The 13,992-nt window shown below is 38.6% G+C and overlaps 1 protein-coding gene across 2 annotated transcripts; it reads left to right on the top strand.

The window, feature by feature from the left end:
- The first annotated feature begins 2,728 nt into the window (after positions 1-2,728).
- Positions 2,729-12,877, top strand: LOC141433875 (uncharacterized). 2 transcript variants are annotated; one of them, XM_074095963.1, is made up of 8 exons: positions 2,729-2,838; positions 7,696-7,779; positions 8,195-8,578; positions 8,782-8,883; positions 9,438-9,569; positions 10,476-10,640; positions 11,237-11,374; positions 12,620-12,877. In XM_074095963.1, the coding sequence occupies exons 1-8, from the start codon at positions 2,836-2,838 to the stop codon at positions 12,731-12,733; spliced, it is 1,122 nt and encodes a 373-aa protein (XP_073952064.1). In that variant the 5' UTR covers positions 2,729-2,835; the 3' UTR covers positions 12,734-12,877. The 2 variants fall into 2 exon arrangements, with proteins under 2 accessions (XP_073952064.1, XP_073952063.1); XM_074095962.1 differs by lacking the exon at positions 2,729-2,838 and adding an exon at positions 2,954-3,124.
- Positions 12,878-13,992: the final 1,115 nt, after the last annotated feature.

Raw genomic sequence — 13,992 nt, 5'->3', positions numbered from 1 at the left:
TTTTATTGTGTTAAATATTTCAGTATTTATTGAGTGAAGGTGCTTAAATTGTAAAAAAAAATACTTAAAATAAAACAGTAGAAGTGGCATTGGCCACAATCACGCCTGATGGAAAGCGAGGATGACACCTATGATGGAGCACGCTTGCCTAGTAAATGCTCATTCACCCTGGACTTGAAAGCGGCCAAATTGCTTGTTTGGAAAATTTCAACACTAATTGAGACATATTATTAAAATAGGACTTGACACAATCTAACTCCCTAATGCTAATTAAAGCTTACTTTAGTGAACTAAAATAATTTCCTTGCTCACCCGCGACCTTACGATAGCTAAGCTATGCAAAATATGCGTGTTCATGCAGTTCCTCCACCTCCACACTGTAAGAACACACACAAATTGAGTCTAACAACTGGTAGCATGATGTATGGTTGTGTCACTCTGAAGAAGATGAGCTCTGGTTGAGTTCGAAACGCGTCAGTGTAGTGTGGTGGTGGTGATAGATGTGTTTGTGTGATTTGTGTGTGTTCTTACAGTGTGGAGGTGGAGGAACTGCAATGAACACGCATATTTTGCATAAGCTTAGCTATCGTAAGGTCGCGGGTGAGCAAGGAAATTTAGTTCATTGATATGGACCTCCGCAAGTAACGGCTGATTCAATAGCTTACTTTAGTATTTACAATGATATGAGAAACCAAAATACAATTTAACAATTTCAATGTAAATTCTTCAAATCTGACCTCTGTAAATCATGATTTTTATAATGAAATGGTATAGTATGGTGATAAAACTGGTTTACTGAGGTATTATGTTAGGTGAATGATACTATGATCACTAAACTGACGATTACACATTCGGGTTAGTAGAAGGGGGTTTATTCTGCATCGTGTTCTCGCCCATTTTTCTAATTTCATAAATAACGTGAGCCAATGTCTCGGGGTCTACACCTAGTTCACACAATCTTATGCATATTGCAAGAGATTCTGTATCCAGGCCCGTGCATAGCAGTTGTGATATCTGGTGCATCATTTGGAATGCTTCCTGCGCTTGAGCTATCTGAGCGTTCTTCTCTGAAGTCATATTAATCCTGAAAAAATAAAAAAAATGAAAACAAGTTCCGATCACTATTCAAATCGATTTTCTTATTTTATAAGTACCTCGAATTAAACAAAACCTAAAGTATAAGAAAAAGTTTACAAACTTATTGTAACAGAACTATGAATTTTCAGCGCAGCGCCTACAAATTGGCCTACAAACACGAAAATTTCGGCTAAATAACCGCAGCTAGCCGCAACCGTGCCAACCGTCAACCTCAACCAGCATTGACATGACATTGACACCAGTGACAGTTGATAAGCCAAGGGTGACGTTCATGACAGTGACAGCCAAGCATAGAGTAAATAAGAAATAAGTAAACTTCAGTCCAAATAATACGTTCAGTTTAATGCGCTTAGGCTCCGTTTTCACCAGAGATGTGCGAGGAATGCGTTTTTAATGAACTAATAGAAACGTCTCGCTCAACTGTTTCCACCAGAGATGTGCTTTGCGAGGATAGGTAAATGTAGCTTTTCTATTGGTTCATGAAAAACACATTCCTAGCAACACATCCTCGCACATTTTTGGTGGAAATGGAGCCTTATATAAGGCAAGTCTCACATCGCTAAAAACTTTTAAACAAAAACTTGAGAAAAATTTAAATTTAAAATAAATCCACTAAATTATCAAGGTAAAGTATATCTTAATTCGTGGTTGGTTAGTGATAATGATAAAGCTGTGGTGCCTATCCTATAGCCTTTCGCCTCTCAAGCAGAGGATCGTGGGTTCAAACTCAAACAGCGGCTCGCACCTCTTGAGTTTTTGGAAATTCATGCGCGATTTATTAAATTCGGAATTTACCATGAGCTTTTCGGTAAAGAAAAACATCGTGAGGAAACCTGTATACACTCGCGAAGCAATTCAATGGTATGTGTGCATTTTCCAATCCGCATTGGGCCCGCGTGGACGTGCCCAGCAGTGGGACGTATGTAAGTTGGGATGAATGATAGTGAGTCTATATATACAATGTACTATAAGGTGACATCTAGCTAGATAGTGACTATAGTGACTCACTTCAACGAAACTCACCAGTTGACAAGAAGAGCTGTGTTAGCCAGTTGAGGTATTGTAAACGGTCGTAGAACATGGTAGAACCTAGGGGATAAATACTCATAGCGTAGAACCATAAGTAGAACAGACCCTATGAAACCCTACGAAGTGTAAAATTCGAACATCTTCGAAACATTTCTCACCGTCCCGCCGACGCTAATTTATTATTTAATACGATAGTGAGAGGGACGGTACGAGACGAGACGAACTTCAATTTTCGTAGTAGCCCCCTGAATCAAACCCCAAAGACTGCTGCTTAACGAGAAGGTAAATAAGAAGATACCTAAATAGTTTAGAACCTAAACTTTAGGCCCATAATCTGTTAGTTTCGTTATCCATTAAAATCTAAATGAGATAGTACTCAGCTCAGTCAAACATAAAGTTATTATTAGTTAGTAAGCAAACTTAAACTAAGCAGCTACCTTTGTTACGCTAACTTTGCGCTAACTACCTCCGCTAACTAATCGGTCTTAGCATTAAGTAACGTAATTCAATAGAATTACTAATGGGAAGCGCCAATTGAAACTCGCGGGAAAGTTAATTATTATTCTCTGTAACATTTTCTATTAATACATACACTGCGTGCGCTCTCCAGAAATAGCTTTCGTCCACTTTCAGGCCGATTTGTACGTTTTGGCTGTCTTCACAATCAGTTCAGTGCTTAAATAAATTAGAACCTCAGAAAAAAAACAAATGGTAAGTTGATTTAAACTCTTTGAAGTTTTCCTTTTTAAAGTTACTGGCCGCTAATACTGAGGAGGTCTGAAAGCCATTTGTGAAAACAAACGGGTAAATCGTTTTGTGCGATGTCATTTTGCTGTCAAAATCGGATCACGTGCGAAAGTTTTGGGAAAATGAGTGAATAGCGAATATAAAGTTAATAAATAAATAACTAACAAAGTCATAACAAAGTGCGAAGTTGGAAGACTAGGGGTACGGTATGAGGTCCATATGGACTCGGGTCCATGAGGAGAACGCCAGGGTAATGGTCCATCTGACAATTCCACTGTAGTGTTACTGCGTTCTAATGAGGGCTATCGTTTTTTGTCTCACTAGATGGCGCACTGTTGCGTGAGGTTTTTAAGTATGCCTTTCAAAGTCTGTTATTACGGGCGTGAAAACAAAGTTTAGATTAAAATCATATTTAATACACCTTAAAACCGTACCATAAAAATAACGAGCATGCCACAGTGTTGCATAGTCCCCGTTTTGTTCGGAAAAAAGGGAGGACAAAGGTTTCCGAAAGACAAAACTGTCTCAAAACACAGACATTCATTGCCCCAGAACGCATATTTGCCATAATTAATTTCAGATATTGCAAAATATTCACAAAATTATTCTAATTATAAATAAACCCGCGTAGCTCACCCAAAAACTATGAGATTTGACATTTCGGAGACCTCACGCTACACTAGCGCCTCTAGTGGCGAATTCATACGCGATAGCCCTCACGCAAAAATAAGTATCTATTCGAACCACTCAAAAATATGTTACTACGGCCTTATTGCGTCAGAATAAGAGTCTGTGGTACATATTTTTTAAAACTTTGAATTAATAAGTACATATTATTAAACTTGACTGTACTTAAGTACAGTAAAATCTGGAACATAGACATATAATAATTATTTGCTGAATGGGTTTTTTTGGGAACGAACAATTAACTTGGTCTTATAGAGGTCTTATAAATAGTTATCTTATCTGGGAAAAAGTGTATTTTCGAGTTTTACACCGAGCTGTCGCCCATTACAACATTATTAAGATCATGATGGCTTTTTTGAAAATTCCCATTTGAAATTAGTACAATCCTAGTATTCCAATTTAACTGTCAAACTGCAAGGTTTAACAAGGCAGCGTAATCTAATCATCCCAGCCTATCTAAGTCCCACTGCTGCAAGGCTACTACGAAATTCGAAACTCGAAGTTCGTGTCGTGCGGTCCCTCTGACACTTATACTATTTAATACGAGAGCGAGAGGGACGATACGATACGAACTTCGAGTTTCGTAGTAGCGCTTCTGGGCACAGGCTTCAGGCGGATTGGGAACTTCTTTGGGAAATAGGTACTCAGGTCTACTGTCCATTGGAGCTGTGAAAAAAATCAAACTTTTAAGCCGATAACGCAATCAAAAGATACAGCCGTTTATGCTGCAAATTTTCGATACTCGCCACTCGCAAGGGAATCGAAACAGGGTACTTCCCGTCAACTGAGAATCTTGAAATTTGGTACGAAATAACGTCTTATAGCACAGATAAAGGAAAAATTGCGAAAAGCATAAATTTTAGTCACATCATATAATAAAAATATTTATACGGAACCCTCGGTGCGCGAGTACGACTCGCACTTGGCCGGTTTTTTTACACAGGTATAACCTAACCAACAAAAAGTTGGAAACCCCCGATTTTGTCACTTTAAAGTTTAGTATCTCAAAAATGGCTAAACCGATTTTGATGAAAGATGTCTAAGAACCATCGCTAGAAAACCTGATTTCAAATAAAATAAAAACCGCATTCTAATCGGCTCACCCGTTTAAGAGCTACGGTGCCACAGACAGACAGACAGACACACATAGCGGTCAAACTTATCACAACCCTCTTTTTGCGTCGGGGGTTAAAAATATGTATATAAACACTTAGCCAGACACGACACATACATGTAGTTTTAGTTAATAATAATAGATATCGGCAGTATTTCATTCGCTAATTATATAGCTCTAACTAAATCTATCTGTTAGCTGAGAATTTATAAAAAAAAAACATGCCTGCCTATTAATTATTTTGTACCCAAATGGTTATCTGGAAGAGATCGCTTTTAAGTGATAAGACCGCCTAATTGTCTACCCTGAATGTAAGAATACCCAAACGATACCCTCAAGCGTACTCCAGAACGGAATGGCAATATGGCCGCCACGTCCGCTCGCCTGCCGTTTGACAAGAACTGAGCGCCTGCCATGAAACTGTGCGCGCGGTGACAAGCGACGCCTCATACAATTTGCGATGGCTAAGCGACAGTCGCTATTCCGAGACGTTATCATAATACTTACCATCGGTGAACAGACTTTCGAATCACTGCTCCGCCCAAAGAGTTGAATACTCGTAATACAACGAAAACAAAGTTGTAATTGAATAAACTCAAGTTAAATAGCTGTCACTGGATTAACAAACCCGATTCGCGGGTAGTTTAATGCCAACACTCGATGTGTACTTAACAAATAGACTGATAACTTCGTAAATTTCGCATCTCACTCAACTTAGTAGTCACAGAATCGACTTTGGCATGTTTGTACTAAAGTTTAAAATGAGAGTTCATTTTGATGAGATAGGAGGTTTAGAAGATAACAAAATGAAATTTGACGTGAACTTGGGTGTGAATTGAAATAAAGTTGCTTCAACTCGTGTGATTTTGTTTGCATGGACTTTATGGGTTTTGAAGGGATTCGTTTGTTTTGGTTTAATATGGGTACTAATAATTGAAGGTTTGGCAAGGGAATCAGTACCCTTAGTGTAAGTTTTCGGTTACAAAATACGTCTCGATCGCGTTCGCGTTAAAATCTCAATTTATATGGTAACGCGAACAGCGCCTCTAGCGGAACGTTTGCGATGTTCGTGTTTCCATAAATTGAGATTTTAACGCGAACGCGATCGAGACGTATTTTGTAACCGAAAACTTACACTAAGGGCACTGAATTTTTTAACTCCCGTGCTGTCATATTTATCGAGTTAGGTATGTCCGTATGTGTATCGTTATGTATCTCATCTACCTATGAGCTAGAGAGCGAACTATTGATGTGGATATCTAATACCTTTAAACGAGCAATTCTTGTATATCTATAATCAGAATCTCGGAAGCGGCTCCAAATATTTCGATGAAATTTGGTATGTACCTATGGGTTGTCGGGGATGAAAAATCGATCTAGCTTGGTCTTATCTCTGGGAAAACGCTGGTTACTGTTGTGGACAGACGGTCCACAATTCTAAAAAAAACCTATTTAAAGAATAAAACCCTATTTAAAGAATAAACACTTCAACTCTAATTTTTACCGACTGCCAAAACTGTTAAGTCATATTTGCAAAATATTATACTACCGAGTTTTAGCCCGAGCGGAGCTCAGTCGCCCAGGTACTTTTAATTGTAAGTATACAGAGTAATTATGCGTTTTTCGCATCCACAGTGTCGGAAACCCCGGGGTCGCTATCTGTAAAAAAAAACAAGATTGTGATATTATTCCATTAATCATCTAAGTGTTCAATCAAGTCGCGGGCAAAAGAAACGCGCTGTACTTTAAGGTTTTCCAAAATTCCACCCCTGAATCAGCGACACAAGGTTTCAAAGTTAGTACGAATTATGATTAATTTAGGTAGGTATTGATTTTTGAATTCCATGCACCATCTGTCTAACACAACGTCTGTCTGTATTTGTATTTCCATGTAATCCTCCGAAAAATCAATCAAAACACGAAAAAAGGATCGCAGAAAGTAAATGTATATGTTACCCCAAATTTAACGCGAGCGAAGCCGCGGACAAAAGCTAGTATAAATATAATCCTCCAACATAAAACCGACTATAATAAAAAACAAGAAGCGCTATTCATTTGTCCCTTACTGATCTATCATCAATTACAAATCCAAGTCCACCCAGTAGTTTGTCCCGTGTCATGCCACTCATGCCGTCTCATCAGGTATTCAGGGCGTCCCTCGTGGTACTCATTAAAGAGATAATTTGTTCGTTATTCTTAACATCTCAGTTAAAAAAGCCGTTCATCATCATCATCATGTCAGCCGAAAGACGTCCACTGCTGGACATAGGCCTCCCCCAAGGCTCTCTACTCAGACCGGTTTTGTGCTTTCCGCATCCACCGCGATCCCGCGATCTTAAACAAGTCGTCGCTCCATCTTGTTGGAGGCCTACCGACAGGTCGTCTCCCGGCCCGCGGACGCCATTCGAGAACCTTCTGACTCCATCGGCCATCAGTCCTGCGAGCAATGTGCCCCGCCCACTGCCACTTTAGTTTCGCAATTCTTCGAGCAATCTCGGTAACCTTAGTTCTATTGCCGATATCGTCATTGCAAAAAAGCCGTTGTAACCTAATATTTGACCTATGCCCCTTTGACCAGAGAATAAGAGTTTTTCGTATCTGCGAAATTTAATTTGGTTTTTTTTTGTCATGAGCTTTTTAGGGAGAGGAAACATCATGGTGAAATGAGGGCTAAAGATTTCGCGCTCACCAGTTGGCGCCACTGTAGACAAAGGCCCTGCCTAAAGTATAGTGGTTAGTTTGATACGGGCGTGAAAACAAAATGTACGTACCTTAAAACCGTACCATAAAAATATCGAGCATGCCACAGTGTTGCGTTGCGTAGTCCCGTTTTCTTCGGAAAAATGCGAGGACAAAGGTTTCCGAAACACAAAATTGTCTCAAAACACAGACATTCATTACGCATATTTGCCATAAATATAATAATAGTGGGATGAGCTAGTATTAAGAAATGTTTGTTGACCGCGAGAAACTTAACATTGTAGGCAAAGGATGAATAATTAGTTTATAATACTTTACAGGCTGACTCAGTAAGTACTAAGGGTTCGGGAGGTGGAGAAGGAGCGCCAGTGCAGCCGCCAGCACCTGTGCCAGAAGAAAAAACTGTAAGGATAGCAAAAATGTTACAGTCAAGCTCAAGAGTAGCTTATTCTTTAGTACTTTGTCACATAAAAACAATAATAAGACAGTTCGAAATGTGTAAATATAACGATAACGGCAAAGTTCTAAGTAGTTAATTTAATTTTCAGCTCTGCTGTTCGTTTGAAGATGCATATTACGCTCGGTTGTTTGAATTCACTAACGTACATATTTGTTAATTTGACCCTTAATAAGGCCTCATTTATTGGAGCATACTACCACAGAATCAAAAGCAGCTATCGAATACATAATGACAAAGGATATTTTTAAAACTAGAAGTATTTCCAATAACTACAATGAATATTGTAGCTTATCACTAAAACAATAAGGTTGAATTTCCAAATCAATGCCTCTACCTTATTAAAGGTTAATAATTTTCAGGCAGATTCAATCAAAACAGAACCTGCAGAGCAGAAAGTAGAAGTTAAACCCGAAACCATTACTGAATCCGTTCCTGAAGTAAAGCCAGCTGCAAATCCAGAACCAGAAACAGCGAAAATTCCAGATACTGAAGTGAAAACCGAAGTAAAGGCTGAAATCGAAAGTAAAATTGAAGCTGAAATCAAAGCTGAAGTTGACAGCAAACCTGAGGGTAAAACTACAGTTGAAATTCCAATCAAAGCTGAATTACCAGTAGCTACTGAAGCAACTGTAGTCGCGGAAGTTCCTGTAGCTGTAGAATCAACTGCTACTACGGGAATAAAGGATGAAAAACTTCCTGAAGCAAAGCAAGATAGCCTTAGTAACGGAGATGCAGCTGGATCTGTAAGTTTTAGCATTTGTTGCAGGATTTTGAATATTAAGAAGTTAAGTATACCACTTTAAATTATGCCGGTGTAAAAAATATTTTATTTATTAATAAATTTTAGTAGGATATTACGTAAAATCACGCCTCCAACGACGACGAGGCAGAGACTATTTGTTAAAAAACAACTAATTTTGTTAATATCATACACTCTCCTTTTCAGACTGATTGGCAACAAAAAGAGTTAGAACTTCTCCAGAAAATCCAAGAATTAGAGAAAGTCAGGAGTGAAAATAGTGAAGACAGTTTGAAAATGCAACTAAAGGTAAGTAGCCATGATTCATTTGAAGTTGATATCCTAAATTTAAAAATAACTATCTCTACATACTACATTACTGGAAAACGAGCAATCCTATTAGATGTAAACATCTAGGTATTGCAGAACCTAGATCTTTACGGTAATTTCAATCTTACTCTCCACGCCGAACAGTGCAAGCACTGCTGCTTCACAGCAGGATTAGCGAGCAAGATGGTAGCAAGGACCTTGCACAAGGTCCTACCACCTGCAAACTACATACTACGATACTACTACAAAACTATACACTACTACATACTACGATACTATTAGATGTCATCTATTTGCAATATCTTTACGGTAAAATCACTACAACAGATAACATATACTATGATACAAATACCTACCATTCCAGAGGTGACGTTGACTATGAAAATAAAATTGATCTTGTTCCTATTTCGGAAAAAGAGTTCAACTAGAAAATAAAACAAAATAATGAAAACTCTTAATTCGTATAACCAAATAACACTGAAAGTTCTAATGAAGCAAAAATTAAACTTGCTATGCTACTGTATTGCTTCTAGGTAAAAGAAGAAGAAGTAGACCTACTAAAGGCGCGGGTGAAGAATCTGGAGACAGAGTTGCAAGCAGCCCTGTCTAAGCCGGGATCCAAGAACCAAGAAATGATTGAGAAAATAAAGCAGCAACATGAAGAGGTAAGAAGAAAAAGTCGTTAAAAGGTTTATGTATATGACATGATAATTCTGTCCGTGCTTGTTGGGTTTGAAAGAAATATTATAACATCAATGATTAAAAAAAACAGCATCAAAATTAAACGAGAAATGGGGAAAGGCTTATTCTCAAATAATTTATTGGCTAAAAGTAAAAGTACAGATCTCAGTCATAAGAGCATTGTCCATAAGGGTGAGAGGCTCAAGGAGGCACATTAAAGCCCTTTTCTGCGAGGACGGAGCTGAGATTCTGTGAAGAATTTACTGCCATTGCCACCGACAATCACACGAATTCAGGACATTCTCAAACACACCGACAGAACATGACAAGACGACATAACTCCAGTTATATACATGAAACCATTTATTTAAATTAATACCTACCGTGTTTGCTTTTATTTGAAATAAAATAATTATTTTCAATGATTTGATTAGATAATGTCATGTCATGGCGTTATTAAGGTTATTATGCTTAAGATAATGCAATGTCTTTAGGTCAACAAATCAATTTAAAGCATCATTCCAAAATAGTTCTAAACTCCAAAAGAAAATGCTGAGAAATTTAAACGCAGACGTAATTATTAAAATAAGTTACATAATTATTTTAATAATTACCTAGCGTTGAGAATATGATTATAGCATTATTTGGCGGGTTACCTATTAATAATTAAAATAATAATCTTGCCTACTTTCGTCCGCTAGGCTAAAAGAAAAACTTTTAATTGAGAGCTCGCGAACCACCGACCATTTTCTTGAGAGGTCATAGGTTAAGATATCTGCCAAATTAACTTTAGTAGTTTCGGATGTGTGATTTCTGTCAATCAGCCAGTTAGAATACCGTTCCATAGGATTGAGAATCCATGTTTTTGATTTAGGTCGCGTCTTTTTCAGCTTCTCAGCAAAGCTCGCGGCATGATATTTGACAAGACGAAAATGGTGAAGAACCAGGAATTGCAGATAGAAGCGTTGACCACGCAAGTTCAGTCTTTGAAGGACATCAACCTCATCACTAAAGACTTGTTGGAGATCAGAAACTCGGAGATCAAAGCTATGGAGGTAAGAATTAAGAAAATGTTTTGCCTACGCTTTAAGAAAAAATATAAGTTTGAAAACTAGAAAAAGACTGTACTGCAAAATTTGTGGGCTGTAATGTATGAAACAAAAAATAATGCTGTCTGAAATTTATATATACAAAATCGGAACGATGGGCGTGATCACTTGGTCTCATGCTTGTCTTCAACTTGGGACTGCAATTTCTTCAGTATTTTGTCAGGTTATAGTTCCGTGGTTTTATTTTTGCAACAACGAATTAGGGGGACAATTTTTGGAGCGGCTTACTAGGTGTAAATATTTCCAAAAATATACACCTAGTAAAAAAAAACTTTTGAAACCTTATGCCCCATGCAGACTCTCGCGAGGCACCTCCTACAGGCTGTCAGCACGAGTCTTGGCAAGTGGAGGTTGCAGGAGTGCTAGCCAGCCACACTCTCGATTTACCCATTCAGTTCCCCACTACGTCTACATTCCTCTCTCTTTTCTTCTCTCCTAAAGTGGAGCGACAGCGAAGCGAGGCGACACTCTCGCACTCGCGTCCCCTCGTGTAGCCTCGAGGAGAGTCTGGCTGGGGCATTAAAGTCTTACCTTGTTTTCAGGACCGGCTGGTAGCCATGGAGGCTCGCTTCAAGGCGGAGAAGGACCGCTACAGCCTGGTGCTGCAGCGCGCACAAACCAGCTCCAACATCAATGATGACCTCAAGCAGGAGTACATGACGCAGCTGAAGATATTCAAGGTAAGGTAGCAATGCTAACCTGACCTATTTTAAGTAAACACAGGGCCTAATTTATATAAATAAAAATGAATCGTAAAATGTGTTGCTAAGCGGGAACTGCTGGATCGATTTCGCTAATTCTTTTTTGTTGTGTTCGTTACTGTCAGGAGAAGGTTTTTATGGAAGAAAATACAGAAAAAATACAACGGGGGCGAAGCCGCGGGCAACAGCGAGTTATGAATAAATATGCCCTCCGTCCGATTGATATATCAAAATTTTAGTAAGGATTTCAATTATTATACAAAATTAAATTAATTATCCTTTATGTATGTACATTACGTGTACGACATAATTTGTTATCATTTTTCAAACGAGCAATTCATGTATATAAATATTTATTCAAACAATTGATGCGTGTGAAAATTATGTGCGCAATTAAATCGATAATTTTGATAGATCTGCCATCAGCGCTATGGTTTAGCAGAAGTGTTGAAGTTCTTGTCTATTTAGTTCAGACGCGACTAGTTTGAGAAACTATTTTAAAAATCCTTGTTTGCCCTGAAAACCAGCGCCATAACTGAAGAAATTCAGACATCGGCATTTGCTGAGGCATCCATTTTGGTGCTTTGTTAACTACTGTTATATTTAGATTGAGATTTCATGTTCAAACTTTTTTAACGCCAAATAAATCAGTTCTATTCTAAAAAAAACGAAGGCTACAAGGTATTACAAGATCTTTTTGCTAAGCAATTCAATTCTTATGGCAGGGCGCACACTTACATTTCCTCCCGCTGCAGACACCGGAAATTACTTTTGCATATTCGCAAAAAGTCTTCCGATAGAATGACTGCAGCCGCAGATGGGACTATTGGGCTGCGGTACTTGACGACTTGGTTTATGGGTTTTATGTGCGAAGATAAGGCCCCTACAGGCGGGGTGTGGTTTCATAGAAGCGGATTTCAACCAGTAGCTTAGCTATGTTAACCTAGGACCGCGGCTAAAACTTTTTTTAAGGGGGAAAACGAGCACATGGGTCACTTTTGAGATCACAGACAATCGGCGCCGCCCATGGATATCCGCAACACCGAGGGGTATCACTGCCCGTATACTACGAAGTGCAGAATTCGAACTTTGTATCTTGCCGTCCCGCTGCAAAAGGGCTGCTTGAAGTGGATGGGACGATGCTATTACTCAACTACTTTTAACTGTATGTCGTAAGAATGCTCATAATGAATTTCTAAGTGGACGTGTTCTTCCGTTCCCCAGGAACTTCGTCTGAAATACGAGCAAAAGGTGGAGGCATTGGTCGCCGAAAACAATAAATTGAAGTTGGACGCGTTGAAGAATGGAGGTGGACCTTCCACGGGAGCGCCCAAATGAAGAAAATTAAGCAAATGAAGCTATTTATTTGTAAACTACAATGTTTTCTCACTTTAGAATGCGATTTACAAGTATTTAATATATTGTTTTACTTATAGGTTTTTTTAAATACTAGAATTTTGATAAATATTATTTTTTTATATAAACTTGGTTTTGAATCGTTTATCCCGAATCATTGAAACATGATAAAACAGAAAAACTAATAAATACCTAAGTATTACAAATGAGCTAGCATAAAAATATCATTTGTTAAAATAAAATAACTGTATCAAAATAAGTAAGATAGTTTGCGTATTGGCTGAGTTTTACGAATGCTCGGGGCTTTTATTTTGTATCCGGGTATTTGGTAAATAAAATATCTTTTAGCAACTCGTGAAGGCACCATTAAAATAAATTGGGCCAGTAAGCGCCGGGACCTTCAAAAACTCTAATTGCGTCACACGGTCCGCCATTTTGTCAAAGCATGGGCCATTTTGTCGTGGCGCGTTCGGCATTATTTATTGCGTGACGCCGCGTTTCGTTTGACGCATAGTGAGCACATTGTCCCATGTTATTAATTTTCTTGGACCATGATAAATGATGTAAAATGACATGGCGCATTTTTACTGCGACCTTTCCGATTTAGATAATACCTAGAGGTTTAAGATTGCGTAGCCTTTGAGTGTTTATATGAGGGAGCTTATCGGAGTTAAAATCTGCAAGGGCCGGTGTTTCTTTTTATTTTTTATTTGTTTATTAAAAAAACCGCTGGTTTTATAATGTTTTACGCGCCTGAAGCGGCGGTTTAACACTTATGAAATAGTCGTCTTCATTTGGGCTGAACAGCAGGGCTACTACGAAACTCGAAACTCGAAGTTCATGTCGTGCGGTCCCTCTGACACTTATACTATTTAATACGAGAGCGAGAGGGACCGCACGACACGAACTTCGAGTTTCGAATGTCGTAGTAGCCCTGCTGACGCCTGAATTAAGTGTAATCGATACCTTAGTGCAGCTTTAGGATTCTGTCGTGATGTTTTACCAATGTCACGTAGCGGCACAGAATAGATAATAGTACAAGTACAAGCGGGCAGCCAAGTTTAAAGTAATTAAGTGGACTGGAGCCGCTTGATTGCTCTCCCAACGAGTTCCGTAACAAGGATCTTGATGAACGCGTTTTACGAAGCACAGCTTCGTTTAAGAGCCCACGCAGATGGCACGGTGGCCGACGATTCGAATCTTCTAAAGGAGATCTAGTGAATAAGTAATATTTTGCCATA

This window comes from Choristoneura fumiferana, chromosome 13 (assembly GCF_025370935.1).
Source record: "Choristoneura fumiferana chromosome 13, NRCan_CFum_1, whole genome shotgun sequence".
Classification (NCBI taxonomy): domain Eukaryota; kingdom Metazoa; phylum Arthropoda; class Insecta; order Lepidoptera; family Tortricidae; genus Choristoneura; species Choristoneura fumiferana.
This window is presented reverse-complemented; position numbering and strand designations above follow the sequence as displayed.

Coding starts and splice junctions, on each gene's coding strand:
- LOC141433875 (XM_074095962.1), top strand. CDS start 3,083: ATGAGGTCCATATGGACTCGGGTCCATGAGGAGAACGCCAGG. Junction 9,570..10,475: donor TAAAGCAGCAACATGAAGAG/GTAAGAAGAAAA, acceptor CGTCTTTTTCAG/CTTCTCAGCAAAGCTCGCGG. Junction 11,375..12,619: donor CGCAGCTGAAGATATTCAAG/GTAAGGTAGCAA, acceptor TCCGTTCCCCAG/GAACTTCGTCTGAAATACGA.